Raw genomic sequence first — 27,524 nt, 5'->3', positions numbered from 1 at the left:
CCTTCAATGTCACTTGGCTTCCATAGTTGAGCATTGCACGTGATGGTTGCCGAGCTCCGTGTAAATAAAACTTCCTTTCCACAGTTGGAGGTCCGTGATCCATGGGTCCTGAATTCAATCTTTTACGTAGTTTCATTAGCCAGCCACTACAGTTATCTTGTCCTGTTTCGCTTACTAAAATTCATCCTTGCTCATCAAAATAATATTGGAGTAAAGTGGTATCCTCGAATGTGGCCACTTCCGCTCCGTTTTTCTGCTATACGACCTGGAGCGGTGAATCATGACACACCGTCGCTTTAAGACACAGGTGTCAAACAGGCGGCCCGCAGGCCGGATCAAGCCCGCTAGAGGATTGGATCCGGCCCGTGAGACAACGCTCAGAGAAGCGCAAGAGAAAGAGAGCTGTAGGTTGAAATAGGTCCACTTGATGTTGCCAAAGCCAGGTGCCTCTCACAAACCCTGCACTTGTACTTCTCTCTCTAATCTCTCTTTCTGCCTCTTTTTCTCTCACTCGCTCCATCTCTTTCACTCTCTGTCTCTTTTTTTGTTCCTTTTTGTCTCTTTCTATGTCTTTTTACCTTCTTTTGCTCTCTTCATTTTTTCCACCACGTTCGAGACACAAATGTCTAGACAGAGCCAGGGCAACCTTACTGTGGAGAATAGTGCCTGTAATGGAACAAATTGTTTTTTTTCCCTTTACTCTCTTTCTCTCTCTCTTGCTTTCCCCTTCCTCTCCTCTTTTTCTCTCCATTTCTCTTTGGATTTCATTCTTTCCCCCTCTCTCACTATTTCTGTTTTTATCTGTTTCTCACACTCGCTCTCTCTTTTTTGTCCCACCCTACCTTTCTCTCCCTATCTTTCTCTTATTTCTTTCCCTCTTTCTTTTATTTCTCTCTAATCTCCTAAACCGGCCCCGAGAGAATGTTTGTTCTATCGTGTGGCCCCCGAGCTTAAATGACTTTGACACCCCTGCTTTAAGACCATCATTTATTGAGGTAAGAGGTGCACAGCAGCAGCTCCACCTACCGACAAGTCATTTACAATTCAACAACAATCAGTTACATGACGTCAGACAATAAAGGATAACCTGCAGGCCTTCAACCTCTTCTGTTTCGCAAGTTAATCACATGCTAATCTTCAGAGTAAAGATTCACCGTAAGGATTTAAAATGTCCTTTGCATCGAAAAAGATGTCAGTTATTATGGAAACGATTATTAAAATAGCTGATAAATTAGTTCAAACAACTGTTTAGCGTTGTCGATCACATTTTTTTAATAACAATAATTAAAAAAAACTCTACAAAATAGCCCTTTTGAAAGGGTCAAACAGCATGCACACTCAATTGGGAAACACACGCAAGAGCGTGATTGGGTAACACCATTAACAATGTATTGGCAATAACATGAACTGCTGCCTCTGCATTAAAAAGATTGGCTTTTGCACTCACCTTTTGTCATTGTCAACACAGCAGCAGTAACAACAACCTTCAGACCTCCGTCACGAAGAACACAGTTTTTGTGGTTCAGCTCGACCGTAAGGGAAATTACACAACAGAAAAGTGCATGAGACGTCATTTCAAAAAGGCGCTTAATTTTCAGGAGGTGAGAGATTTTGGAATGCGAGTTTTTTTTAAGACGTTTGGCACTGAACACCTCCGGTGCTGGCGTAGTCGTCTTCGTCCATGTAATAATGCTGATGATGCCGCTGCCGTTTCCTGCTCTCAAGGTCACAGTCCTCAAGGTCTGCATAGATGTACAGGTCGTCGTCCATGCTCTCCGGTTGTTGCCCGTCCACCTTCATCGGGAGGTAGCTCTCCAGCTTCTTCAGTTTGTGATCTGGGAGGAAGTTTGATTTGGGAAACACCACCTAGAGGAGCGCAGGACACATTCCAACTGAGGTCGCGTTATGTTTCCGTTAATGCACGTACCGTATTTATTTGAGCACAACACACAAAGTTTGGGTGTGCATTATACACAAGGTTTCACCCTACTTTGCGCTTTGTTTATCGATGGTTTGGTTCTTTTTTTCATTGAGTTGTCTTTATTGCCACTGATATCAACCTACTGGGTTTTTTGTGGTCAGAGGGAGCAGAGAGTAGGTGCTGCACAGGGCAAATTGTGTGTGCATCAGTGTTCTCGTTTGCCCGCGTCCTAGACGCATTATTTTTGCTGGGGACGCATCGTGTCAAATCAACGTGCGTCCCCGGGACGCAACTTTTTTGACACGAAATTGTCGTTATCATTTTTAAACAAAGATTTACCGCTCCAAACTTTGCGTCAGGCAGATCCGCCATCGTTGTTTTGGTCTCGCGGTTCGAGTTTTCGTCTGCACGCCGATCTCCAGTTAGAGTTGTGTAGTGAAAGTCCGTCTCTTTTTAGACAACCGGCTTTTTCGGCTCAACTCATTAAAGAGCCGGCTATCAAACGGCTCACTTGCTTTGATGCATTATATTATGAATGATTATGTTGTATAAAGAAGTTAAGAAAAAAAGGAAGTATAAAAGGAGAAAATGAAAAAAGACAGGTTTGTGGTGATCCCTTTTAATCAGAATATTACCAACAATAATTTAATGCGGAAAATGAATTCATAATTTGAATAAGAAAATATATTATTCCACTTAATTCTATTTGCATGTATTTTTTCCTTTTACAGTGAACGTCCAAGCGACTTCATTTTTGAACTTTTTTATAATAAACTTCATTCATGTCGAGCAACTCAGTGTCTCACAACAAAATGTTCATTAACAATATATATGATGTAAGGAAACACATGCACAATATAACATATTAAACTACATAAATAAACATGTTTGAAAAAAAAGAAGATTTTTTTTGTATTTTGTAAGGGAAAATACGACAGTTTGTAAGGGCATGGAGCACACTAAAATTTGGGGACCCATAGATCTCTGTCGGGATCCATAGATTTCTGAGCATGCAAGTCCCCGGGACCCATCACTTTTCACAGGTAAAATGAACACTGGTGCATGTATGTTTGGATGCTCAACTGTGATAGGTTGGTGTATGCTGCCAGCCAAACAGCCAGGGATGGTATGAGCAGTCCATGTCTTCAATTCAAAACAAGCATCTGCTAGCTTTTAGTGTCTCGTTACATTGAAAAGAAATTCATCGATTGAATCGGACTCAGAGAAAAGCCAGAAGAGCGTGGAGAAAAGGCTAAACACCACAGGGTGTTCAATAGATCTTTATCAGATTTGGGAATCGACTGAGGCAGCGTCGGGAGAGAAAGCAACAGCGAGGCTGAAGGTCCAGCCTACTGCTATGGCTAAGCCAACAACCTTCACAAGCGACGCCTGTATTTCAGCAACACCACATCCATTAACCATGATATGACCCGGACCAACAACTTGTGCAAAACCGCTACTTTTGGGACTCTTATTTTAATCATCGTGGAAACTGTGCTCAAATCGAAGACAACCGATGCTACCACGCAGCTGGCCAGCTGCTTTCCAAATTGCTTTCTTACTCTGAGAGAAGCCCTCCCGTTTCAATTACCATCCATTCAACTGCAATTATGTATTAGTATTTGTAGATCTACAGTTTTTGTTTTGTTACAGCTGAATACTCTAGCTGAATTTGAACCCTGAGGTGAGAGTGCCGAATCCTAACCACTGGACTATTGGTTATATACGTGACATGAAAAGCCATTCGATTTGATCTCATTATCACAATATTTTCTGTGACAAAACCAAAGACAAGTCTTAGAGAATAAAAAACAAAAACAAAGTTGTCCTAAAAGAAATAAACGCACAAAAGCTCGACAAGGCAAAAATCTCTCTGGTGTTTCTGATGATAAATCAAACTTTGAAGGACATTAAATAAATACATTGTAAATTTTATGTTGGTATTGTGTTCATAGTTTACGTCATCAAGAAATAATTCTCATCATGGCTGTACATATTTAACAACTCCTGTCATTTACAATACTTTGCTTGAGCTGAAAAAAAAAGCAAGACAAAATATAATAACGATTTTAGATTAGGGGTGCGCGTGACGCACTAGTGCGCATTATACACAGGGTAGGTAGGGCTGTAGGGAATATGACATATTCATCTATTCGTAAACATTTTGGATTTTCCTGAATATTTTTCACAGTCACGATTACAATCTTTTTTTCTTTCCATCCCCTTTGTGACCACCCTTGACTAAAATGTCAGGGAGATTACGTCAACGCGTAGCAACGCACACACGGAAGCAAACAACCCAAGACAACATTTAGGTTTATACGGATCGGGAGCTGAAGCCCTAAAATACCAAAGAAGTGGTCTGCAAACTTTGTTTGAAGAAGGTGCCAGTGAAAAGAGCTAACACAACTGATATCAAGCAGCATTTGAGTCCAGTAACCTGGTACAATTTGCCGAGCTAAGGAAGAATGGCAAACAATCCGGGGGTTGCAGCTCATAAATTGGATATACATAGAGACATACAATCTAGTCAGTGTAAAATGGCGCACGCTAACAGATACTATTACATGGTAAATTGCTACCGAAATTCTGCTGTTCCCGCCAGGCAAAACAATTTTAAGTTTACAAGTTCATATTCAAGTTGATGTCACGTGAAAAGAGCTTAACCTGTGCAATTATTTTTATTCAACAGTTTCTAAATTTACTTAATTACATACCCCCTTTTACTGTTCACCAGTCCTTATTTTCAAAGGCTAAGAACTTCCAAAAAAATAGACATTTGTCTGCTGCTGTTAGCTTCATTTAATTTAAACGTGTTCAAATCTTAAAACTTGAAGAGAAGCGAAGAGATATTTATCTGCTCTGTTGCTGTATTCATTGTAAGTGTGTGTGTTGAAATTAAAGTGTTTTTTCTCCCACCTGGGCTACTCAATTTTGCTTTGTTCAATCATGCACTTCATTCCTGAAAAGTTGAGTCAAACTTTTGCGACCCGTTACCTCACCTGTGCATTGTTCCTCAAAAGATTTTAACATAACAGGCTTAAATCCCGCGCTGTTGCATATGTTTGAACAAAAGGAACGAAACGTTAAGATAATAGGGATTTCTTGACCATTGCATTGCTTTTCTTTATTAAGGTGTACAGTTTATGTAATATCACGCTGATATCATCAGAGTAGCATATAATGCAGAGGGGATTTTTTTCGTCAATCGTGATTATTTGTGACAATTGATCGTCTCCAGAAATTCCTAATTGTGACAGCCTCGCAGGTAGGGTTAAAGCATAAAAAGGAACCCTCTTGGTAGATTGAAGTGAGTGTGTGCTCAATTGAAGTGAGTAGAACTTTAATTTAATTTGGAGGTTATTATTAAACCCCATGCATTTTTGACCCAAACTTGCAGGTTTGCAGAATTCTAATTAAAAACTCTAAATACCTTAATACATGTTTATCTTTGTCTTTTGTTTAGACGCAATGGGAAAAGTCAGTAATGCCATAAATATTTAGTTAAGAAAGGTACAGATTTTGTACCATATTGCCCACTATCAACAAGTTAAAATGTCTTACCGAAAAGTGAATGATGAGTTTCCCTTTCTCAAATGGCCTACGATGCATCGGCATCCCCTCGTTGCAGACGCACTTTGTGTCGCCGGGTTTGACGAGTTCGCCTGTGAGAACAGACAGGTTTTTAAAACACACAACTTTTTTTTTTTTCTGCGGATATTTCCTGGACACCGACCTGGATGGGAGGTGACCAGGAGAGTTCGGTTGTCAAGTGTCTGGACAGGCTTTTGGAAACCACACAAGGCTTCTACCAGTTGCAACTCCATTGACATGGTGAGGTCGTTACCTTTCCTGAAAATAAACGATCACAAAGAAGAAATAAAAAAACTTAGAAAATACAATGGCAACTTTCATTTAGACAGTGTCTAATCTTTCACCACAAGAGGTCATCAAAGTTTAAAAGGGAGGTAAAGTTTGTGCATTTGAAAGAGACGCGCTACAAAAAAACAAAGGATACCACATGGCAATTTCCGAAGCCTATTTAGATATTTTCTTGCATGAGCGAGGATACATTTCAACCAAAGGGGGGACATGAAATCTGGTGTTAATCCCCACCAGCAACAAGAGACAGCGATTTGGCAAAAACAAAAGCAGTTGAAAAGGGTCATTAGCTGGAGTTGATAAAAGCTGGTTCAAGTGGCCAACTTTAACAGCTACCGGGAGAAGCTACTAGAAAGGGCATTCAAAAAGTAAAATACATAGCATTTTTTTTATCAGCCATTGATTTTGAATATTTTATTCTAGTTAAACAATATTATTTAAGTCGGCCAAAATTACCCCTTCGAATCCTCACAAATAAAACATAAAAATGTGGGTTTGCTTTGAGCTTGTTCCCTAAAATCCAGTTAATTTGTCGGGCTTGGTTGGGATTTGATACCCATCGGCCAGGTCGGGCTGGATTTTTTAGTCCTGACCTTGCCTCTAATTCTGTATCATCAATAAACTATATTTATGGTAACTTTCTCTTAGGAGTGAAATTACTACCTTGTAAAATGTGTATGTTCCTGCAGGTCCAGGACAATGATGATGTCACCTGGTTCAAGACCTGGCTCCTGATCTCCCTCCCCATGGAACATTATCTTCTGACCATCTCTCATTCCTGTGTAATAATCCCAAAAATACATATCTTACCCATCCATTTAAGAGCTACATTTAAATATATTCTTCCTTCCATTCTCACCCTTGTCAATGTGGACCTCCAGAATCTTCTTCTGTCGCAGGATTTTCCGCCCCGCACAGGCTTTGCAGCGGTCTTTCTGGCTGATTCGCTGTCCTTGGCCCCAGCAGCTGTGACACACTGTGGACACCTGCTGGACCATCCCCAGCAAGTGTTGGTGGACACGGACCTGCATTCCTGTCCCGTGACATGTCATGCACATCTGTGCTGCACCTTTACGACTGCCGCGACCTGACAAAAAATAGTGGACAAGTTGTCAATGATTGAACAACAAAATCCATCTTGTTGGGTAGTTTAAATAAAACAAATACTGTACTTTCCAGGCAATATGGTCAATCTAAAAACAAAAAACAACGCAAATTGGCCAAAAATCTGATATTGCGTCTTATATACATGCCTCAAAATATGGTGGAAAAGATTGGGGCTGCATACAGTATTTATACTTGTGCAATGCTACACAAGGTTTTACGGTACAATACCATCGTTGTGAAATGATTGATCAATCGAAAAACATTGCTGACCAAAATTGCCAAACATTGATTGCAACAGGAATCAAACCAGTGTCGCAGCAGCGAGAGTGACAACACTTGACTACTGAAATATGAAAAGGCATTATATTTTATCTCATTGACACACTATTTTTACTCATCGTGCCAGAAACAAATGTTGGCGGATAAGAAAAAGAGAAAGTGTCCTGAAAGATATGAATAAACACAAATTCATATTCATCATCAGACAAACCAAAGATTTGTTTACCACGTTGTGGCTTATTTACTTTCATTTACCGTATTTTCCACACTATAAGGCGCACATAAAATCCGATTTTTTTTTTAAAAGCTGACTGTGCGCCTTATAACCCGGTGCGCCTTATATATGGATCAATATTGAATTGCAAGGTCTCGCAACTACGAGAAACAGCCGCCGACTCCATTTTTCGCGTAGAAGAAGTGCGCTGTGCATACTGGGAAATATTAAACAACGATTCTCTTTCATACGTGCATTTGTATAAAGAAATGGCTCCTGTTAAGAGACACGCGTACAACGCTGAGTTTAAACTCAAGGCGATCAGTCACGCAGCACAACACGGCAATAGAGCAGCAGCGAGAGAGTTAAACATAAATGAATCGATGGTACGGAAGTGGAGAAAGGATGAAGATAAGCTCTGCCAAGTAAGGAAAACTCAACAAAGTTTCCGTGGCAATAAAGCAAGATGGCCAGAGTTAGAGGAGACACTTGAACAGTGGGTTGTTCAACAAAGAGCGGCAAGCTGAAGTGTCAGTACGATAACTATACGTATGAAGGCAACAGCGCTGGCACGGGAACTTAATATTAAAGAATTCAGGGGTGGTCCTACTTGGTGCTTTCGTGTTATGAAAAGATGCAATCTATCCATCCGTACTCGAACTACTGTTTCACAGCAACTGCCAGCTGACTTCGAGGAAAAGCTGGCCACTTTCCGCACATACTGCTTAAACAAGATTGCTGAAGAAAAGATCCGGCCAGAGCATATCATATATATGGACAAAGTTCCACTCACCTTTGATATTCCTGTGAACCGCACAGTGGATAAAACGGGAGTACGTACAGTGAATGTACGCACCACAGGGAATGAGAAATCCTCCTTCACTGTAGTTCTCGCCTGCCACGCTGATGGCCAGAAACTTCCACCCATGGTGATTTTCAAGAGGAAAACTTTGCCAAAAGAAAATTTTCCAGCCGGCATAGTCATCAAGGCTAACTCGAAGGGATGGATGGATGAAGAAAAGATGATTGAATGGTTGAGAGAAATTTATGCGAAGAGACCGGGTGGCTTTTTTCACACAGCTCCGTCCCTATTGATCAACGACTCCATGCGCTCACATATCACCGATAGTGTAAAAGACCAAGTGAAGCACACTAATTCAGTGCTTGCCGTCATTCCGGGTGGATTGACAAAAGAACTCCAGCCGCTAGATGTTGGTGTCAACAGGGCATTCAAAGCCAGACTGCGTACTGAGTGGGAGCAGTGGATGAAATAATAATAATAATAATAATAATTTCCTTGTATTGTCATTCTGTGTAACAATGTACACAGAACGAAATGTCGATTGCACCTGACCCGTTGTAGCGAGCCGATGCAGCCGCAGCCAACAGAGGGCGCCGCCGACCACTTTTTAAGTCTTAGGAATGACTCGGCCGGGGCGCGAACCACCGACCTCCCAGTCTCAAAGCGGGCGCCTTACCATCTAGGCTACTGAGCTGGTAAGAAGGCGAACAGACGTTCACCAAGACGGGGAGAGAGCGCCGGGCGACATACGCCACCATCTGTCAGTGGATCGTAAATGCTTGGGCTGATATATCAGTCTCAACTGTGGTCCGAGCTTTCAAGAAGACGGGAATTGTCCCCGAACAGCCAGACAACAACAGCGACACTGACTCGATTAATGACGACCTTGATGAAACGGAGCCGGACGTGTTGGATGGTCCATTCACTGAGATGGTCAATTCGAACATTGCAGAAGAATAATTCGAGGGATTCGTCGATGAGGAGCTTATAGAGTAATCTTTGTTTTTCTTTTGTGTGTTTACGTTTTACATTTTACAGTTATTATGTTATTGCTTTATTGTTATTGTTTTGCACTTGTTGTTTTTGCACATTACGAGTGTCACTTTATTGCGATTGCACTAACGTTTCATTTAAAATAACAGTATCAGACGTTTTTTTTTGCGTGTTGACTAAATGGAGGAAAAGTAAAATGATATGCCTTGATGTTGTTCAAAGATGTTAAAGATGTGTCACGAAAATGCTTTACCTCAGAAAATAATAAAACGGCTGTTTATTTATTTTGGGAGTGAATGGAGTTGTGGAAAGCTTGTTTGTTATCAATAAAGTTTGACTGACCTTTTTGACTGTTTTGTTGACATTCCCTTTAGCGCGGCACCATCTAGAGGTTGCATAACGTAACTACATCCTCTACTGTAGTCAAGTCACATTTATTTACCGTAAATAGCCCTTAATCACAAAAATGTCTCGACTTATAGCGCCTTATAATGGGGTGCGTCTTATGTATGGCAAAAGTTTTAAAATGTATCATTCATTGAAGGTGCGCCTTATAACACGGTGCGCCTTATAGTGCGGAAAATACAGTATATCTTTCAGGACAACTTTCTGTTTTCTCCATTCTTCAACATTCATTTTTGGCACCCTGAATAAAAGTAGAAGTAAAGTAATTAGATTACGGCGCTCTCACTGCTGCAACATGGGTTTGATTCCTGTAGCACCCAACGCTTTGCAATTTTGGTCAACCAATTGCAATAATATAATATATATATACACACAAATACACACGAATTACGCAACAGTTACACACAAATAAATACGGTAGTTCTTACTGTAGTTTTAATTCCATGCGCCCTATAGTCCAGCGTCTAATATATGAGAAAAAGGACCAATTTGGAGGGGGGAATGATTTCCTTACAATTACAAAGTTTAGGGGGAAAAAAATTGGATTTTTGCGTTACTTTCTACCATTGTTCATATGATGACCCCAAAAACATTACCTTTTGCAAGTACAAAGGAGCTATTCTGCTAAGCAGCAAAAATGAGCTTTTCTTTTACTACAGTAGCAGTTAAATAAGCAGCACAGAGATGCCAATGGTTTGAGATGACTAATACGGTTTATGTAACACCGAGGTTTGTGTGATAGCTGTAGTTCACAGAGGCCGAACGTTTTCTTTTACAGTATACCCCCGGATACAGAATCCCCAAATCACTGAATGTTTTTACGTTACAATGTAAAAATTTACGTTTTTTTTAAGTCCCTCTACAGCTTTTTCTCCATCATTTGGTACAACTCCTGCTCCACAAGGCTCCCTTTCTCTTTGTTCAGAATCTTGTTAACATACTCTAAATGTTCTTAGCTATGAGTCTCAAGACTTGCAGTGATGCAAAAGAGAAAGCAAAAACATAACTATGGAAACAAAGCTGGTGGTTAAAAAAAACAAGGACGGTACAAAAATCATTGCCCCCGCTAAGAAATGTGTCCATAAACAATCAACAAGTAGAAAAATTAAAAATAAGGCCTTTAAAGCGACAAGGTCTTCTTTGGCCATGACAATGCTCGCAAGTGGATGTCTTATAATCAGTTTTTCATTTTAATTTGCCCCTTCACAAGCGACGCATTTTCCCCTCTGCTACCACCCACAAACTCAACTATACCAGCTTATGTCACGTCACACCAAAAGGTAAAAGAAATGTCATTTTATCGTTACATGTAGTCATTTCAAAGTTATTCAATCATACAAATGTATATTACGTATTATTATTTGGGGTGTGAGGGATTTGAAGCGCATTAGCTAATTACCAAAGGCTTATCTACCCCACCAGACAGCATATTCACTTTAGAATCCCCACTTGTAAATAGAATGTCAAATAAAGTGGTCTACCGTACAATTATTTAAAAAAAATATTAACTAACAAAAACCTCGAAATTTTCGCAAGTCGCTGATAGTTTAGAGAGGAGTGCTTTGCCAGAAGCCAGAGGAAAAAAACAACAACGTTGGAATGATTGTAGATTGAAAACAAAAAACAAAATAAGCAGCAGACTGAAGGTGGCACCGTCCACCTTCGTATAACAGACACGCAAAAAAAGGAAAGAAAAAGTAATACTAGAATGCCTGCCTTTGCACATACCTTCACATCGCTCACAAATTGTGTTCTTTTGTACAGAAAGTTTCCTCGTAGCTCCATTGTAAAGATCCTCAAGTGTTACTGAAATCTGGCGCACTACGTTCTTGCCTGCAGCGGGAAGGAAATAAGTATTATCATGCAGCTGGTATTATAATGCATTTCTAACAGCTGAGTGAGAGAATCAAACAATATGAATTTAGACCTTTTCTCTCTCTCTGCATCCGCCTCCCTCCCCCAAAGAACATGTCAAAGATGTCCATCGGTGATGCAAAACTTCCTCCTCCACCTCCGCCACCACCAGGTCCTCCTTCTTTGATGGCTTTTTCCCCTCCGCGGTCATAAATCTCCCTTTTCTTGGCATCTGATAACACCTCGTATGCTTGGGAGATTTGTTTGAACTACAAAAGTAAAAACAAGAATGCATTGTTTAGAATACGAAGTTGTCAGAACACATTTGATTTCATTTACCTTCTCCCCTTCTGTCGGATTCTTGTCAGGGTGATACTTCAAGGCAAGTTTGCGATAAGCCCTTTTTAGTTCATCAGGAGTAGCATTAGGACTGACTCCTAACGTGTCATAGAAACCTGTTTCCTTAACCATGTTTGTCTTGAGATGATAACCTTGGGGAAATGGAAACACATAATAGTCAAGTCACTTTTATTTGTATGGCCCTTAATCACAAAATGTATCGAATGGCTGCACAAACAGCAATTACAACCAACCCTGATCTGAAACTTTCCCAAGGACATGGAAAAACAACAAAAAAAACTCAGCATGAGTAAAATTAAGAGACCTTGAGAAGGGGTAGCAGATAAGAAACCCATGTCCAATGTAGACCAAATATAGTCGCTATTGTTATAACCCGTCCAATGTTGTTAAAATATTGTAGCTGTTCTTTCTAAATCGCCAAATATATCATAGTTTATGTAGTGGATAATTTGGTTATAATGGGTGTCAATTTAGTCTATATTTAGTTGTTGAAATTTGTGTTTGGTTGTAATCAAGACATTAAAGACTGTTTTAACAATTCCCCAGAGCCATTGCAACGGCGGGAAAACAACCAACTATTGAGACGTATATATTCATATTTATTTGATCTATTATTGCACAATGTTGCTGCTAATGTCTTTGCATTATTTTCTGGTGCACTTACACCTTAGGCCAGTCAACAACCACGTAAAAATATTGCTTAACTATCTTAATATTCTGTTGTATTTTATTTTTTAATATGCCACATTGTCTTGCTGTTGCACTCAAATGACAATGTATTCAATTAGTTTAAACAGTTAGCTCCTTTTGTAAAATACTCCCTTAAAAAGTTTTATTAACTCCTTAAAGATAGTAGTTTTGAAAGCAGTACACAAACACGTTAACATTGGCAATGAGCGCACTAAGAATCGTATTTTTGATTAAAAATGTTTTATGTTTTTTTAGATGATTAACTTTAAGTGTTTTATTCAATTCAAATCCAACATTCAAACTTAATAACGTGAAATGAAAACATCTGGAAGTGGCAGAGTGAATTTGCTGATGTTAACCTAGCTACATTCTCTATAACATGATTACACCCCTACAGGCACATCTAATATTTGACCTGGCAAAGCAATTTTTACAATCTACCTTTATAAATGGCGCTCTTTTTAAAATAGCCTTTTAGGTGGCTAGAATAAATTATTCCAGTTAAATCTAGTTTGTACTGCAAAAATTAAGACTGTAACTAGATTTTTAAGACGTCTTGTGATTAAGTGCTATACAAATAAACATGACTTCATTTTCCTCATGTTTTTGAGTTTTTCCTTGGCCTCATGTAGGTTTTAGATCAGGGGATGGTGTCATAATAGTCTGTGGTTTGCAATAATATGTGGTCTGCACAGCCCTTTGAGACTCTTTGTGATTAAGGGCCAAACAAATAAACACGACTTGACAAATTATAATAACCCAATAGTGCCACGAGTGGTTTTATTGTAAAAATATACATTACGCTTTTTATTCAATGACAACCAAGACCATTCTATTTTTTATGAAAACGAATTGTTTAGAATATAAATGGATAAGTATAAGGGGATGAATCTATTTTTTTCAATTACAATCAGACCACAAAAAATAATTATTACACAAAAATGTGATGAAAATACAAGCAAAGAAAATTATAAGTACTGTATTGACATTGTCACGTGTGGAATGATTCGGGGTGAAAACGGAAGAACGCAAATAACGTCGAACATCTGCTGGAAAATAACTTAAAGCCACTTCTCAACTAACATTTAAAGTTGATAAAATATAAAGATGATATAAGATATGTAATAATGACTTCGCATTCCCAAAAATGTCGGCCCTCGCTAGCTTAGTAGCATGGCTAACAGGATAGCTTAACAACACCACGGGATTTATTTTCTCAAAATTTGACACAATAATAGAATTTACACCCCTAAAATAATTCAAACACATGTTACATTAAATTCCTACCTTTTAGAAAGCAGAACGTCGAAGACGACAAAAAGTCAAAGGAGAGTCTTCCAATTCTAGAATTTTCTCCGGCATGGGACAAACATGCAATACAGTGACGTCATCAATATGCGCTCCTAGGAGTTAGCATAGCAAGCGATTGCGTGTTTACTACCCTGACTTGTGAATTCTATGACGTTTTATCCCACTTGCGATGTTAAAATGTCAATTTGTAGGCTCGTTAGTCAAGAACACACGCACGAACCGATCTTATTACCTCACCTCCAGCCGGTTGTTTTGGGTCGGGGGCCAGAAACTACGATTAAAGATAAGAAATGTTCCAGGGAACAAGGTAAATGCTAGCGATTTGCTCCGTGAGCGTGCAGTAAAAGAAAGCGACGCCCCTTTTAGAATTAAACGCTTGAAATGATTTCATATTAATGCATTTTTCTAATTCTTCACTGCAAAAAAATGGATTTGCATGCATGCAAATTGTGTAACCTGATCTTTTGCATTTAGTGGAATTATATCTGTGATTTTTATTTTCAAATCAGATTAAAAAATAATGCACTCTATTTATTAATTCCATTCTCAAACTCCCCCTTTTCAACCAGTTGAATTGAAAGCAGACTGCAGCAAAGCTTTTATCAAAGTGAAACAGGTAAGACAAATTTCACTAAAACTAAAGAAATAGAATCGTCTTCATAGATACTGATTACACGTCGTGTACATTGTTTGCAACGAGAATAGACGTGGCACTCCAGGATAAACGTGTACAAAAAACCCTTAAAGGGACAGTGTGTAATATTTAGTGCCTCCTAGTGGTACAAAAAGCTTTCATTCAGTGTAAAAAATATTGTCAAGTCATGTTTATTTGTGACGCCCTTAATCACAAAGAGTCTCTAAGGACTGGACAGACCACAGATTATTGCAAACCACAGACTGTTATTACACCATCCCCTGATCTAAAACCTACATGAGAGCAAGGAAAAACTGGGCAAAAATATCTGAACTATCTCTCCAATGTTAAGTTTTATTAAAAAGAAATCATCGGTCGAAAAATGTGTATTTCTTTTACATGGTGGAATAGCTACCCCGAAGTCGCCACCATGTTTGTCTGGCATCTTTCTGCTACGCTGTGCTCAATTGAACTGTTTATTTCCAAATTAGAGGTAAGATATTGGGCTTGGAATGTCAATTATTAAAATGTTGATCATTAAGCTGGGCCGTCCGGGCTCTTCTCTCGCCGTTTTTTTTTCTTCCGTTTGTGGGGATCAAATAATTATTTCGAAAATGCTTACCAAACTATCAGTTTAACTTCAAATCACTAAATCCAAAGAAATGTTCCTCCTTGGTGTTAGCGTTAAAGACGCGCCACTTCCTCCTTCCACCTCCCTCTTGTCAGAGGTCATTTCTGCTTCTTGCCAATAGATTTACAAACATTCTTTCTGTTTTTGGCTAAATATTTCATGATTTCGAGCTTGTAATATGCAGAATATGTTTTTTTTTTTTTGGTGCCATTTCTTCAGCTTTGTGTTTACTTTGGAGGTAAATTCAAGCTACGGGCTTGTTTTGGGCCTGTTTATCAAATCAATTTAATTTGTCGGGTTTGGGCCGGTTTGGGTTTATACACTCACGACTCGGGTTGGGTCGGGCTGAATTTTGTTAGGGCTGATCTTACCTCTTGTTCCAAAAGACAACAGTGCCATATAGTGGTCAAATATTACACACTGGGGCTTTAAAAGACAACTATAAGAAAATCCTGACGTTAGGATAGATAGGTAGTGGTTGTGGGCAGCACGTCAGAGCAGTGGTTAGCGCATGTGCGGCACAGTTCTGAGGTCATGAGATCAAACCTTCCTGTGTGGAGTTTGCATGTTCTCCCCGTGCTTGCGTGGGTTTCCTCCAGGCACTCCGGTTTCCTCCCACATTCCAAAAAAACATGCGTTTCAGGCTAATTGGCCGGTCCAAATTGTCCCTAGGTGTGAATCAGCGAGTGAGTTGTCCGTCTCCGTGTACCCTAAGAGTGGCTGGCAACCAGTTCAGGTGTCCCATGTGCTCCAGCACCCCCGCGACCCTACTGAGGATAAGCGGTGCAGATAATGGATGGCTGGATGGAGGTAGTGGTTGTAGGGGTGGGTGGGTGTTTGAATCCTTAACCACTATTGTTGTAGAGGCACCATTCCCTGTGGTGTGTCTTGGGCAAGTACAGCCTGGTGGTGCCCATAAACCGGCCTTAATTGAATGTACACCAGAAAATAATGCAATGCCATTGATTGGTTATTCGGACCATGTTTTTGAATTTCTTCCCATCGCCCCCAACACAGCTAGGTGCAAACCCTACTTCTATCGACTCCGTGGTGGTGGGTCAAGGAAAGGAGGTTATAATGAAGCCTGGCCAGATACTCCACATGGTCAATGGCTTGTACCCATACAACGTGATCTTTAAAGGAGATTTTAGTCGTTCCAAGAGACCGCTCGATGTGTCTTCAAATGGGAAGGAGAGATGCCCGGAGGCCCCCGTTGCAAAGGCCTCTAAAAAACCAGAACGACCGCCTCTCGGAACTGAAGAACCGAGGAAGATCAATGTAAGGACTATGGGAAACACTCACATCAAACAAAAGTATTTTTTTTAGCTTCATTTCCGTAACAATTGCAACTCAAAGGTCTAGTTAAGTTAAGTCAAGTCAAGTCATGTTTATTTATGACGCCCTTAATCACAAAGAGTCTCAAAGGGCTGCACAGACCACAGATTATTGCAAACCACAAAGCTTTGTAGCTCGCCATTTTCTTTCAGATTTTCTGGAGTCTTGTTTAAGCGAACCAGTTTCATCAGTAAACCAAGGCCTGCGTCTTTTAGGCCGTGATTTAAGCCGTTAGGGTGCCACTGAATCCAGGACACTAGCCAGGGTAGCATTAAACTCATTCATGAGTGAGTCAATAGAGCCTTTATATAAAAGAAACGACGCAACTAGTCCTGAAAGAAGATCAGAGAGCTCGGAAACTATGCTAGTGCAAATATTGCGTCCGCTAAATCCTTCAACCTTACACTTAAACCAAAAATGAACAGTGCAGGAAATAAAAATAGTTTTAGCAGCAATTTGTACTAAGGTGTTTACAATTTTTCATTGTACACTAAGAAAAGGAAATCCCTGATCCAGAACGCGAACTACACAGACACACACATCGGAAAAACATAAATACTATGATGGCACTGCACAGCCTAACCATGTGAGGAAAGAGACCTAAGGGGGGGTTCCCATCAGCCAGCCAACCACCCCTTACCAGGGTGGAGGCCACCCAGATGAGGAAAAAAAAATGAAATTTAGAATAAATAACTAGAGAACTTTCGGAGCAGGACGTATATCGGCCCCGCCCCAAAACATACACAAGAGAGCAGAGAGAGTCGAAATGAGAGGGGACACGTTGTTTATTTTATCTAAACATTCAGTCGTGTTCCAAAGTTGTGCGGACGACAGTGGCATTTATACTGCGTTCGGTCAGCGATGACGTGTTGTTTTTCTCTAGCGGGGCGCTCGATTCGAGTTTCCCTGACCCAGCCAAATTCTTATCAGTTAAGCAAATAGTTGGAGTCCAAATTCTTATCAGTTGAGCAAATAGTTGGAGTCGCTCTGACCCAGCCAAAGTCCTGTCAGTCCTGTTTCTACTTTTATTCCACAATAGAACAGAAACATAAACGTGTGAACTGGGTAGTAAAAGGTACTACAGTAAAAGATTGCAGGTAAAAAATAATCAAAGTCAGCCGCAGGCAGGCAAAATTAACTTTGGGGAATCCGGAGAGCAGGGAATTACAATTATGTAAACAAGAGGATATACAAGTTTTGATCTTTAACTATTTTAAAACTGTTGTATTGTGATTCCACAAGCCCGGCCCCTTGCTGCTGAGTTTTGCATTATTTGCAGGCTTGTAATATTCTTTTAGGGGAATCCGGAGAGCAGGGAATTACAATTATCTAAACAAGAGGATATACAAGCTTTTGATCTTTAAACAACAATTTTAAAACTGTTGTATTGTGATTCCACAACCCTGCCCCCTTGCCGCTAAGTTTTGCATAATTTGCAGGCTTGTAATATTCTTTTTGGGGAATCCGGAGAGCAGGGAATTATAATACAAACAAAATGAGTTAAAAGCATGTATCAAAACTTTGGTTGTGCAGAAGCATTTTAAGATTGGAGTACGTTACACAAATAATCTACGATATTGTCTTGTGGCAGGAAAATATGGGCCACTGGAGCCAAGGCCTGAAGGCTTCCATGCAAGACCCCAAAACGCAGGTCCCTAAAAACATCATGACGACACTTTGATGTTTTTATGGTCATTCTTATGCGTCTTCATTTCTTCTGGCAGGTGTATAAGGATGACAAAGTGGTGGTGATCAAGGACAAATACCCGAAGGCACGTTACCATTGGTTGGTTCTGCCGTGGGAATCCATTGCTAGTTTGAAGGCGTTGAGTGGAGAGCATTGTAGTCTGCTCAAGCACATGCAGCAAGTGGCCGAGAGAATGATAAAGCAGTGCCCGCATGCCAATCGATTGGAATTTCGGAGCGGGTATCATGCTATACCCAGTATGAGGTAAAAGTGTTTTTGTACAACCTCAAAAAAACGCTTTGTGATTGTAGTTTCACGATGTAACTCAACCCATTGAGTTAATCCTGACAGTTGTTACAGTCTTCCTTCTTTCCTGCCTTCCTTCCTTCCATTTCATACCTTCCATTTTATTCCTTCCTTCCATTTCATACCTTCCATTTTATTCCTTCCTTCCATTTCATACCTTCCATTTATTCCTACCATCCTTCCATTTCATACCTTCCATTTTATTCCTTCCTTCCAATTTATACCTTCCATTTTATTCCTTCCTTCCATTTCATACCTTCCATTTTATTCCTACCTTCCTTTCATTTCATACCTTCCTTTTTTTCCTTTCTTCCATTTCATACCTTCCATTTTATTCCTTCCTTCCTTCCATTTCATACCTTCCATTTTATTCCTTCCTTCCTTCCATTTCATACCTTCCATTTTATTCCTTCCTTCCTTCCATTTCATACCTTCCATTTTATTCCTTCCTTCCTTCCATTTCATACCTTCCATTTTATTCCTTCCTTCCATTTCATACCTTCCATTTTATTCCTTCCTTCCATTTCATACATTCCATTTTATTCCTTCCTTCCATTTCATACCTTCCATTTCATTCCTTCCTTCCTTCCATTTCATACCTTCCATTTTATTCCTTCCTTCCTTCCATTTCATACCTTCCATTTTATTCCTTCCTTCCTTCCATTTCATACCTTCCATTTTATTCCTTCCTTCCTTCCATTTCATACCTTCCATTTTATTCCTTCCTTCCATTTCATACCTTCCATTTTATTCCTTCCTTCCATTTCATACCTTCCATTTTATTCCTTCCTTCCATTTCATACCTTCCATTTCATTCCTTCCTTCCTTCCATTTCATACCTTCCATTTTATTCCTTCCTTCCTTCCATTTCATACCTTCCATTTTATTCCTTCCTTCCTTCCATTTCATACCTTCCATTTTATTCCTTCCTTCCATTTCATACTTTCCATTTTATTCCTTCCTTCCATTTCATACCTTCCATTTTATTCCTTCCTTCCATTTCATACCTTCCATTTCATTCCTTCCTTCCTTCCATTTCATACCTTCCATTTCATTCCTTCCTTCCTTCCATTTCATAACTTCCATTTTATTCCTTCCTTCCATTTCATACTTTCCTTCCATTTCATACTTTCCTTCCTTCCATTTCATACCTTCCATTTTACTCCTACCTTCCTTCCATTTCATACCTTCCATTTTATTCCTTCCTTCCTTTTTATATCTTCCATTTTATTCCTTCCTTCCTTCCATTTCATACCTTCCATTTTATCCCTTCCTTCCTTCCTTCCTTTTTATTCATTCCTTCCTCCCTTCCTCCCGTTTCATACCTTCCATTTTATTCCTTCCTTCCATTTCATACCTTCCATTTTATTACTTCCTTCTTTCCATTTCATACCTTCCATTTTATTCCACCCTTTCATTTCATACCTTCCATTTCATCCCTTCATTTTATTTCATTTGTTCCTTCCTTCCATTTAATTTCTTCGTTCCATTTAATTCCTCCCTTCCCTCCTTCTTTCCATTTCACTGCTTCCTTCCATTTCATTGCTTCCTTCCTTCTTTCCTTCCATTTAGTTTCTTCCATTTCATACCCTCCTTCCTTCTTTCATTCTTTCCTTCCTTGTCTTTCAGTCCTTACATTTCATTCCTTCCTTTCATTTCATTTTTCCTTCCTTTCATTTCATACCCTCCTTCTTTCCTTCCTCCTTCTATTTCATACCTCCTTCTTTCCTTCCGTGTAAGTAATAAAATGGAATGATTGAAGGGATGTAGGAAGAACAATGTAAGAACCGTTTACATCTGGATGAACATCAGTCTCTTTGAGGACAGCCTTTATGTGAAAACGACTTTGACACCCCAGTCCGACTTTATTAATTCCTTCCTGTCGTCACCAGTCATGTGCACCTCCACGTTATCAGCCAAGACTTTGATTCTCCTTGTCTAAAAAACAAGAAGCACTGGAACTCATTTACGACCGACTATTTTATCGAGTCTAAAGGTGAGATGGGAAAACGAACATTCATTTTATATTGTGTCCGAAATGCAGTAGACCCCCGGAATATGACACGAATCCGTTCTGTGGGGAGATACTTAAAGTGAAATTGTCGAATAGCGGGGGGATCAAAACCTTTAGGAATGTCTAGCTATTGCCTCCCAAAACCCCAATTACCCTAGATAGAAACCTTAAACAACAAAATAATTTATAGTAGGTACTACGTATGTGTAATATTCACGTGTAGGATTAATCAGCTATTTCTCACACATTTGCTTAATTATTAACATTCACATCGTGTGCAACTACCTGACTATGTGCATATAATTAAAGACCTCAGAATATGTTTAAAGAAAAAATGAAATTTGATTGACCTTTGGTGTGACGTGTTTTTAGCTGGTACATTGGAGTAGCTGGTGGATGCAAATGAGAAGATGGTGGATTGAAATTAACATTGAGATTTCAAAATTTTTGAGGATTGGCGGAGTAGCTCGGGAGGTAGACACTCGTCTTGGGATCAAGAGGTCGCAGGTTCGATTCCCGGCTCCTCTGTGTTATATGTCGAAATGTCCTTGGGCAAGACACTGAACCCCTAATGCCCCCGATAGCGGGTAGTTGCCTTGCATGGCTGACGCTGCCATCGATGTGTGAGTGTGTAAAAGGGAAAAGTGTGAAGCACATTGTAAAGTGTTTTGGGAGGTCTTCATTGACTTGAAAAGCGCTTTATAAATGCAGACTATTTACATTTAGACCATTGTGACTAAATTCAAGTCAAGTCAAGTCAAGTCAATTTTATTTGTATAGCCCTAAATCACGAAGAGTCTCAAAGGGCTTCACAGATTGTTACACTATATTACACAAACTATTTTCAACCGACAAGAGGAGTAGGTTATTCGTATGCAATGGAGTAGAAGTGAGTTTTAAGTTTAGATTTAAACATTTCCACTGAGGTTGCAGATCGAATCTCAGGGGGAAGAGCATTCCACAGCACCGGTGCCCGGATGGAGAACGCTCTCGAACCAGCAGAAGACTTCTTTGCTCTCGGGATCACCAGAAGACCAGCACTCTCAGATCGTAGGCTTCGGACCGGGACATAGGGGCAAATCAGATCTGAAAGATAAGAGGGAGCAAGTCCATGTATGATTTTGTACAATACTAAGAGAACTTTGAAGTCACATCTTTGGCTAACTGGGAGCCAATGCAGGTTAGCCAAAATCGGTGTTATGTGATCGTACTTTTTTGTCCTAGTTAAAAGCCTCGCTGCGGCATTTTGTACTAGCTGAAGAGACTTGATTCTGGACTTCGGGAGACCGGAGAGTAGTGCATTGCAGTAATCGAGACGGGAGGTAACAAATGCATGAATTATTGTTTCCGCATCAGACTGAGACAGTATTGAACGGATTTTAGCAATGTTGCGAAGATGGAAGAAGGCAGTTCTAGTAATTTGCTTTACATGCATCTCAAAGGATAGATCAGGGTCAAATATGACACCTAAATTTTTAACTGAGTCACTCTGTGTGATGTGACATTTGTCAATGTTCACAGCAGTTTTTGCGAATAAGTCCCGGCATTTAGAAGGACCAATGACTAACATTTCGGTCTTTTCAGAGTTAAGACGCAAGAAATTGAGTGACATCCACTCTTTTATCTCAGTGAGACAGGCCTCCAAATTTCCACAGTTTAGTGTGGAAGATTCCTCCAACGGAAGATATAGTTGAGTGTCGTCTGCGTAGCAGTGGAAGCTGATATTGTACTTGCGAATAATATCACCTAATGGAAGCATGTAAATGTTGAAAAGTAGGGGGCCGAGCACTGAACCCTGCGGAACACCGCAGGTAACATTAAAGGGCTCAGATGTCGTTTCACCATATTTAACACAGTGCGTCCTATCTGAGAGGTAAGATTTGAACCACGAGAGGACGGCTCCTGAGAGACCAATCCATTTTTCCAACCGTTCTAGTAGGATATTGTGGCGCACTGTGTCAAAAGCAGCACTAAGATCCAGTAGCAGCAAAAGTGATGAAGCGCCAGAATCCATTGACATTAGGAGATCATTTGTTACCTTGATCAGAGCTGTCTCAGTAGAGTGGTTAGCCCTGAATCCAGATTGCATGGATTCAAAAAGGTTATTCTCCGATATGAAAGCATTCAGCTGCTGTGCCACTACTCTTTCGAGTACTTTAGAGAGGAAAGGTAGGTTTGACACAGGTCTGTAATTACTTAATATTTCTGGATCAAGGTTGGGTCGTTTCAGTGTGGGTTTAATAACGGCGGACTTAAAAGCTGCTGGAACTACACCTGAGGAGAGTGATGTATTTATAATATTTAGAACTGAAGGCCCAAGGACACTAAAAAGACTTTTAATAAGTGAACCTGGGAGAGGGTCGAACTGGCAAGTTGTCGGTTTGGCCGCATTCACCACTTGTTTGAGATCATCAAGTGACAGTTCACTAAAACCGGCCATTTTCCCAGGGCAGCCACCCTGTCGTGCATCTGTAAATTTCAGTCCTTTAATACGTGTGGTACTAACAATATCTTTTGCAATTTCTTCCTGTATGCATTGAATCTTCTTAGTGAAGAAGACCATTAAGTCCTGAGCAGAGTGTGTCGAACTGTCTGCGATAGCCTGTTGCCTTGTAAGCGATGCTACAGTGTCAAAAAGGGCTTTGGGGTTGTTCTTTTGAGACGCAATCACCTTCGAAAGGTAGGCCGATTTTGCAGAGGCAAGGGCCACTTTATACTTTAACAAGCTGTCACACCAGGTTTGATGGAAAACCTCAAGCTTGGTAGCGCGCCATTTTCTCTCCCATTTCCTGCATTCTTTTTTAAGGGCTCTAGTTTCATCAGTAAACCAAGGTGTGCGTCTTTTAGGACGTGATTTTAGTTTTATGGGCGCTATTGAATCCAGCACACTAGTCAGGGTGGTATTGAACTCATTCATGAGTGAGTCAATCGAGCCATTGTATTTAGGAAAGGACGCAACTGCTCCAGGAAGGAGTTCAAAGAGCTCAGAAACTGTGCCAGTGCTTATATTGCGTCCGCTAAATCCCTCAGCTATATTAAGTCTACATTTAGTTAGCACCTCAAATGTCACTAAATAATGATCAGAGATAACAGTAGTACACGGTAGAACCATAATGTTTGAGGTTAAAACTCCTCGAGTCAGAATCAAATCTAGCGTGTTCCCATTTTTATGGGTTGGCAAGTCAACCAGTTGAGTAAAACCAAATGCATCAATTAGAGAACTAAACGCAATAGTAAGTGAACTGTGTGGGGAGTTCATATGAATGTTAAAGTCTCCCATAATTATAATTTTGTCTGCATAGGTTACTAGTTCAGACAAAAGTTCAGCAAATTCGTCTAAGAAAGTTGTGTATGGCCCAGGTGCACGATAGATAGTTATTACATCAATTGACAATTGAGGGGACCGCATCACAAGAGCCTCAAACGTTTTGTAATTATTAGAGGTACGTGTATTAAATTTGAGCGATTTTTCAGAGATTAGCGCAACACCACCACCTCTTTTCAGCGTGCGTGCTATATGACTACTCTCGTAGTCTGGGGGAGAGGCATAATTTAGAGCTAAGTGCTCATCCGGGCGTAACCACGTTTCACAAAGACCCATACAGTTAAGTTTATAATCACGAATAATGTTATCAACAAGTAAAGCTTTTGGAGCAAGCGATCTAATATTTAACAGACCAAATTTCAGCTTTGCCGAATCATTTGACTTAGCTGAACTCTTTGTAGTCTTTGTCGAGATCTTCAAAAGCTCCCGGCGTTGTGGCCGCTCGTGAGCGCTGAGTTTAAAGCGTCGGTTGTCCGGCGAGGAATAAATGGTAGAATTAGTTACATCCTCGCGTCCATCTTGCTGCTTGGACTTCACACGTTTCACACATCTACCTGCACGGCAACCACGCTTCTTTGTCCTTTCTTTACGGCGCCGTCGGCGACGTTTATTAAGAGGAATAGTTGTCCACAAGGATGCCGGGTCTCTTTGAAGTTCGCTCGGTATATCATGGGCGGTATAAAAAGTGCCCGAAAAATCGAAATTTAGACGCCCACCCAACCGAATAAGTTCGTCCCTACTGTAAGTGTTTTTGGCCACACATGTGTCCAAAAGTGAAAGCAAAAAAGACAAGAGAACGGCAATAAATAGAAGATTAGCTGGAGAGCTAGCCGCGAGCATGTATCCATGCGCAGCCGCCATCTTGATCTTTTGATTAAATTAGATTCCCTTGCTTTAAACACTTCCTTTTTTTTAGTAGTCCCGATCGTCGATTGGTTGTGGCTATGTATTTAGCGAGGGGCGATGCGTGTGCCGTCTTGATATTTTTGATACCTGCAAGCTTCGTTTTAATGGTTATCATGTTGTTGCTTCTCCCTTTAGCATCACTGCTAAGCCAGCCTTGGCACCCATAGCAAATAAATGCCGTTTAAAAAATAATTTTGCATCACTGAACAGTTTTTATGATGCACAAAGGATTCGGAACAAAATAAACAACAGCCAATAGCATATTAGCATTCTTATGATGCTGTGATGCAAACCAATAGAAGACCAGCATTTTACATGACATCGACCAATAGTAGACCAGCATTTCAGAGGGTCGTTGTATCCTGGAGGTCTACTGTACCGGTTAAAAATCGAATAAACTTCACTTTCATGCTTACTCTCTGGAAAGTAGCCGAAGTAGCATTTATCATGCAAACGCTTTTATCTTGATTTTTTCACCGATAACCGGAAAAATGCGATTTATGTGCAGATGTCATCCAAATGCTCGAAACGGAAGGGAAGGTGACGGTGAGAGAAGGTACCGGCGAGCTATTAAAGCTGCCGCTACGTTGCCACGTCTGCCGCAAAGACATTTCGACCATCCCGTCTCTGAAAGAACATCTGAAGTCCCATTTTCCCGCGATAACGAACGCATCGTAGTTCTCTGTTGGTATTATTTGAGGGACTTCTACGATTGGCTGGTATCCAGTCCAACTTTTCACCTGTAGATGTGAAAATGAGCAAAATGTGCCTCATGGTGGCTTACCAGTCCGAAATTTGCTCCTCTGTATCGACTCATTGAAATTGTTTGATGTATTTTCAAATAAATACATTTTCAGTACTACTTTCTAAATGTTTCACTCCATATTTTTTGTTTTTACTGTGTTAAGACACCTTTTGCACATTTTCTCAATGTGTTCAATGAAATGAAATGAAATGATCTGCATTTCTATAGCGCTTTTTAAGTAAAGACTTCCCAAAGCGCTTTACAGTGTGCTTCACATTTCCCAATAGCGGCCGTGCAGCCATGTAAGGCGCTAACCTGCTTATTGGGGGTATTAGGGGTTCAGTGTCTTACCCAAGGACACTTCGACATGTAACACGGAGGAGCCGGGATTCGAACTGGGATCCCTTGATCCCAAGACGAGCGCTCTACCCCCTGAGCTACTGCCGCCCCTGCCGTTCAATAAAATCAAAGTTTCCAAAACGAATGCTAAAGTACAAACTACGGGGCTTCAAAGTGACCAAACAGCACCATTTTACTTCTCATTCTTTTGTCTGTACAGTGAAGGATTTGATTATTTTGTTGCAGACATGTAGTGCTATGCTAACTGTTTTTAATAATTCAAAGCTGTTTTCCAAATCAGTTGTTTTAAAGTTGGGTTTGAGGCTTAGCAGCCAGATGGAGAATACAAGAACTCACGAGGTGGGGGCCCAAGGCTGAGCGAAGAATTCCCGCTCCTGGGAATCCAAATGATGTGGTGTTTATGGAACTGCACCCCAGCCGGTCCCGTACGCAAGAAAGGGCGTCATCTGAGACTGCCTGAGAAGAGCCAAGAAGAATCTTAAGAAACAAATTGCAGATGTCATGTAACCAATAAAATTGTTTTCTGCTGTCTTGACTTGAATATTGTATAGATAACACTTCGGGGCTCCTCTGGAAAAGTGACTCCCTGAGGGCCACAGGGAAGCACAGATTGTATTAAGAGAAACCTGAGCCCCCAAATCCGTATGAGTTTTTTTTGCTGTTAGGAATAAAATCTCAGGTTATTGGGCTGATTGGTTGATTTCCTGGGTTTCCCTCTTACATAACGAGCACCCATCATTTTTTGGTGACGCTAAGGTTAATATCAGTTTTAATGGTAGATTTATGTTCAATCATTTGGAGTCAGATCATCAATGTGAGTCTCGTGATAAAGACCTTCAACCTAACAACTCTTAAAGGTTTTCTGGGTACCCGTAGCAGCAAGATGGTTGAATAAAATGTCAACTCCCTTTAGGGGAGGCTCGTGTTATGTATAACAAATACAAATTTCTCAACCTACTAGACACGTTTCTATGATTGTTCATGCATTTTTATGTATTAATATAAATATGTTTTAATGAGGGCAGCACGGCAGCGCAGTGGTTAGCGCATGTGCGGCACAGTACATGTCTTGGGAACCTCCTGCGTGGGTTCAAATCCAGCTCATGACTTCCTGTGCGGAGTTTGTATGTTCTCCCTGTGCTTGCGTGGGTTTCCCCCGGGCACTCCGGTTTCCTCCCACATTCCAAAAACATGCATTTCAGGTGAATTGGCCGGTCCAAATTGTCCCTAGGTATGAATGAGCGAGTGAGTTGTCTGTCCCCGTGTGCCCTGCGATTGGCTGGCAACCAGTTCAGGGTGTCCCCTGCCCACTGCCCGATGATTGCTGGGATGGGCTCCAGCACCCCCGCGACCCTACTGAGGATAAGCGGTGTAGCTAATGAGATGTTTTAATGATTTTGTTACCACTAGGGGGTGCCAAATATTAAACAATGTCCCCAAATGTGAATTTCCCTTCGGGGATGAACAAAGTATCTATCTATCTATCTATCTATCTATCTAAATAATAAAAAAAAAAATCTGAGAAAATGACTCAAACAAGTTATTTTTTGGAAATGTTATATTTCCAATGAGAATATTCAATTCCTCCAAACTAAATAAAATCTGGTAAAGAATTAAAAAAATAGAGCCATATAACTCCTTGTTATATAATGAAATGTATACTTACTGTATATATAAATTCCTTTTGTTTTCTTTAAATATTATTGAATACCATTTAATATTCCCATACATTCCTTTGTGTTTTTTTAATGTCAGGTATTGTT

General features: G+C 40.3%; 2 protein-coding genes across 5 annotated transcripts; one reads left to right on the top strand and one right to left on the bottom strand.

Annotated features, from left to right (window-relative positions):
* Positions 1–970: 970 nt before the first annotated feature.
* On the bottom strand, positions 971–14,184 carry dnaja1 (DnaJ heat shock protein family (Hsp40) member A1). Of its 3 annotated transcripts, none has more exons than XM_088341418.1 (9): positions 14,056–14,184; positions 11,797–11,948; positions 11,531–11,726; positions 11,332–11,436; positions 6,663–6,890; positions 6,467–6,581; positions 5,658–5,773; positions 5,486–5,586; positions 971–1,866 (listed from the first exon to the last, which is right to left on the bottom strand). In XM_088341418.1, the coding sequence occupies exons 2-9, from the start codon at positions 11,926–11,928 to the stop codon at positions 1,630–1,632; spliced, it is 1,230 nt and encodes a 409-aa protein (XP_088197544.1). In that variant the 5' UTR covers positions 11,929–11,948; positions 14,056–14,184; the 3' UTR covers positions 971–1,629. The 3 variants fall into 3 exon arrangements, with proteins under 3 accessions (XP_088197544.1, XP_088197545.1, XP_088197543.1); XM_088341419.1 differs by having other exon boundaries at positions 14,051–14,166; XM_088341417.1 differs by having other exon boundaries at positions 13,795–14,142.
* On the top strand, positions 13,520–26,449 carry aptx (aprataxin). 2 transcript variants are annotated; one of them, XM_088341420.1, is made up of 7 exons: positions 13,984–14,125; positions 14,388–14,434; positions 16,101–16,361; positions 18,010–18,069; positions 18,143–18,369; positions 20,304–20,407; positions 25,165–26,449. In XM_088341420.1, exons 1-7 carry the CDS (start codon positions 13,996–13,998, stop codon positions 25,332–25,334), a joined length of 999 nt encoding a protein of 332 aa, XP_088197546.1. In that variant the 5' UTR covers positions 13,984–13,995; the 3' UTR covers positions 25,335–26,449. The 2 variants fall into 2 exon arrangements, with proteins under 2 accessions (XP_088197547.1, XP_088197546.1); XM_088341421.1 differs by lacking the exon at positions 14,388–14,434 and having other exon boundaries at positions 13,520–14,125.
* The last annotated feature ends 1,075 nt before the right edge of the window (positions 26,450–27,524 follow it).

Source organism: Urocampus carinirostris, chromosome 8 (genome assembly GCF_059441175.1).
Source record: "Urocampus carinirostris isolate Australia breed hairy pipefish chromosome 8, RoL_Ucar_1.0, whole genome shotgun sequence".
Taxonomy (NCBI): Eukaryota; Metazoa; Chordata; class Actinopteri; order Syngnathiformes; family Syngnathidae; genus Urocampus; species Urocampus carinirostris.
Note: the sequence above shows the minus strand (reverse complement) of the source record. Positions and strands in the feature narration are given on the sequence as shown.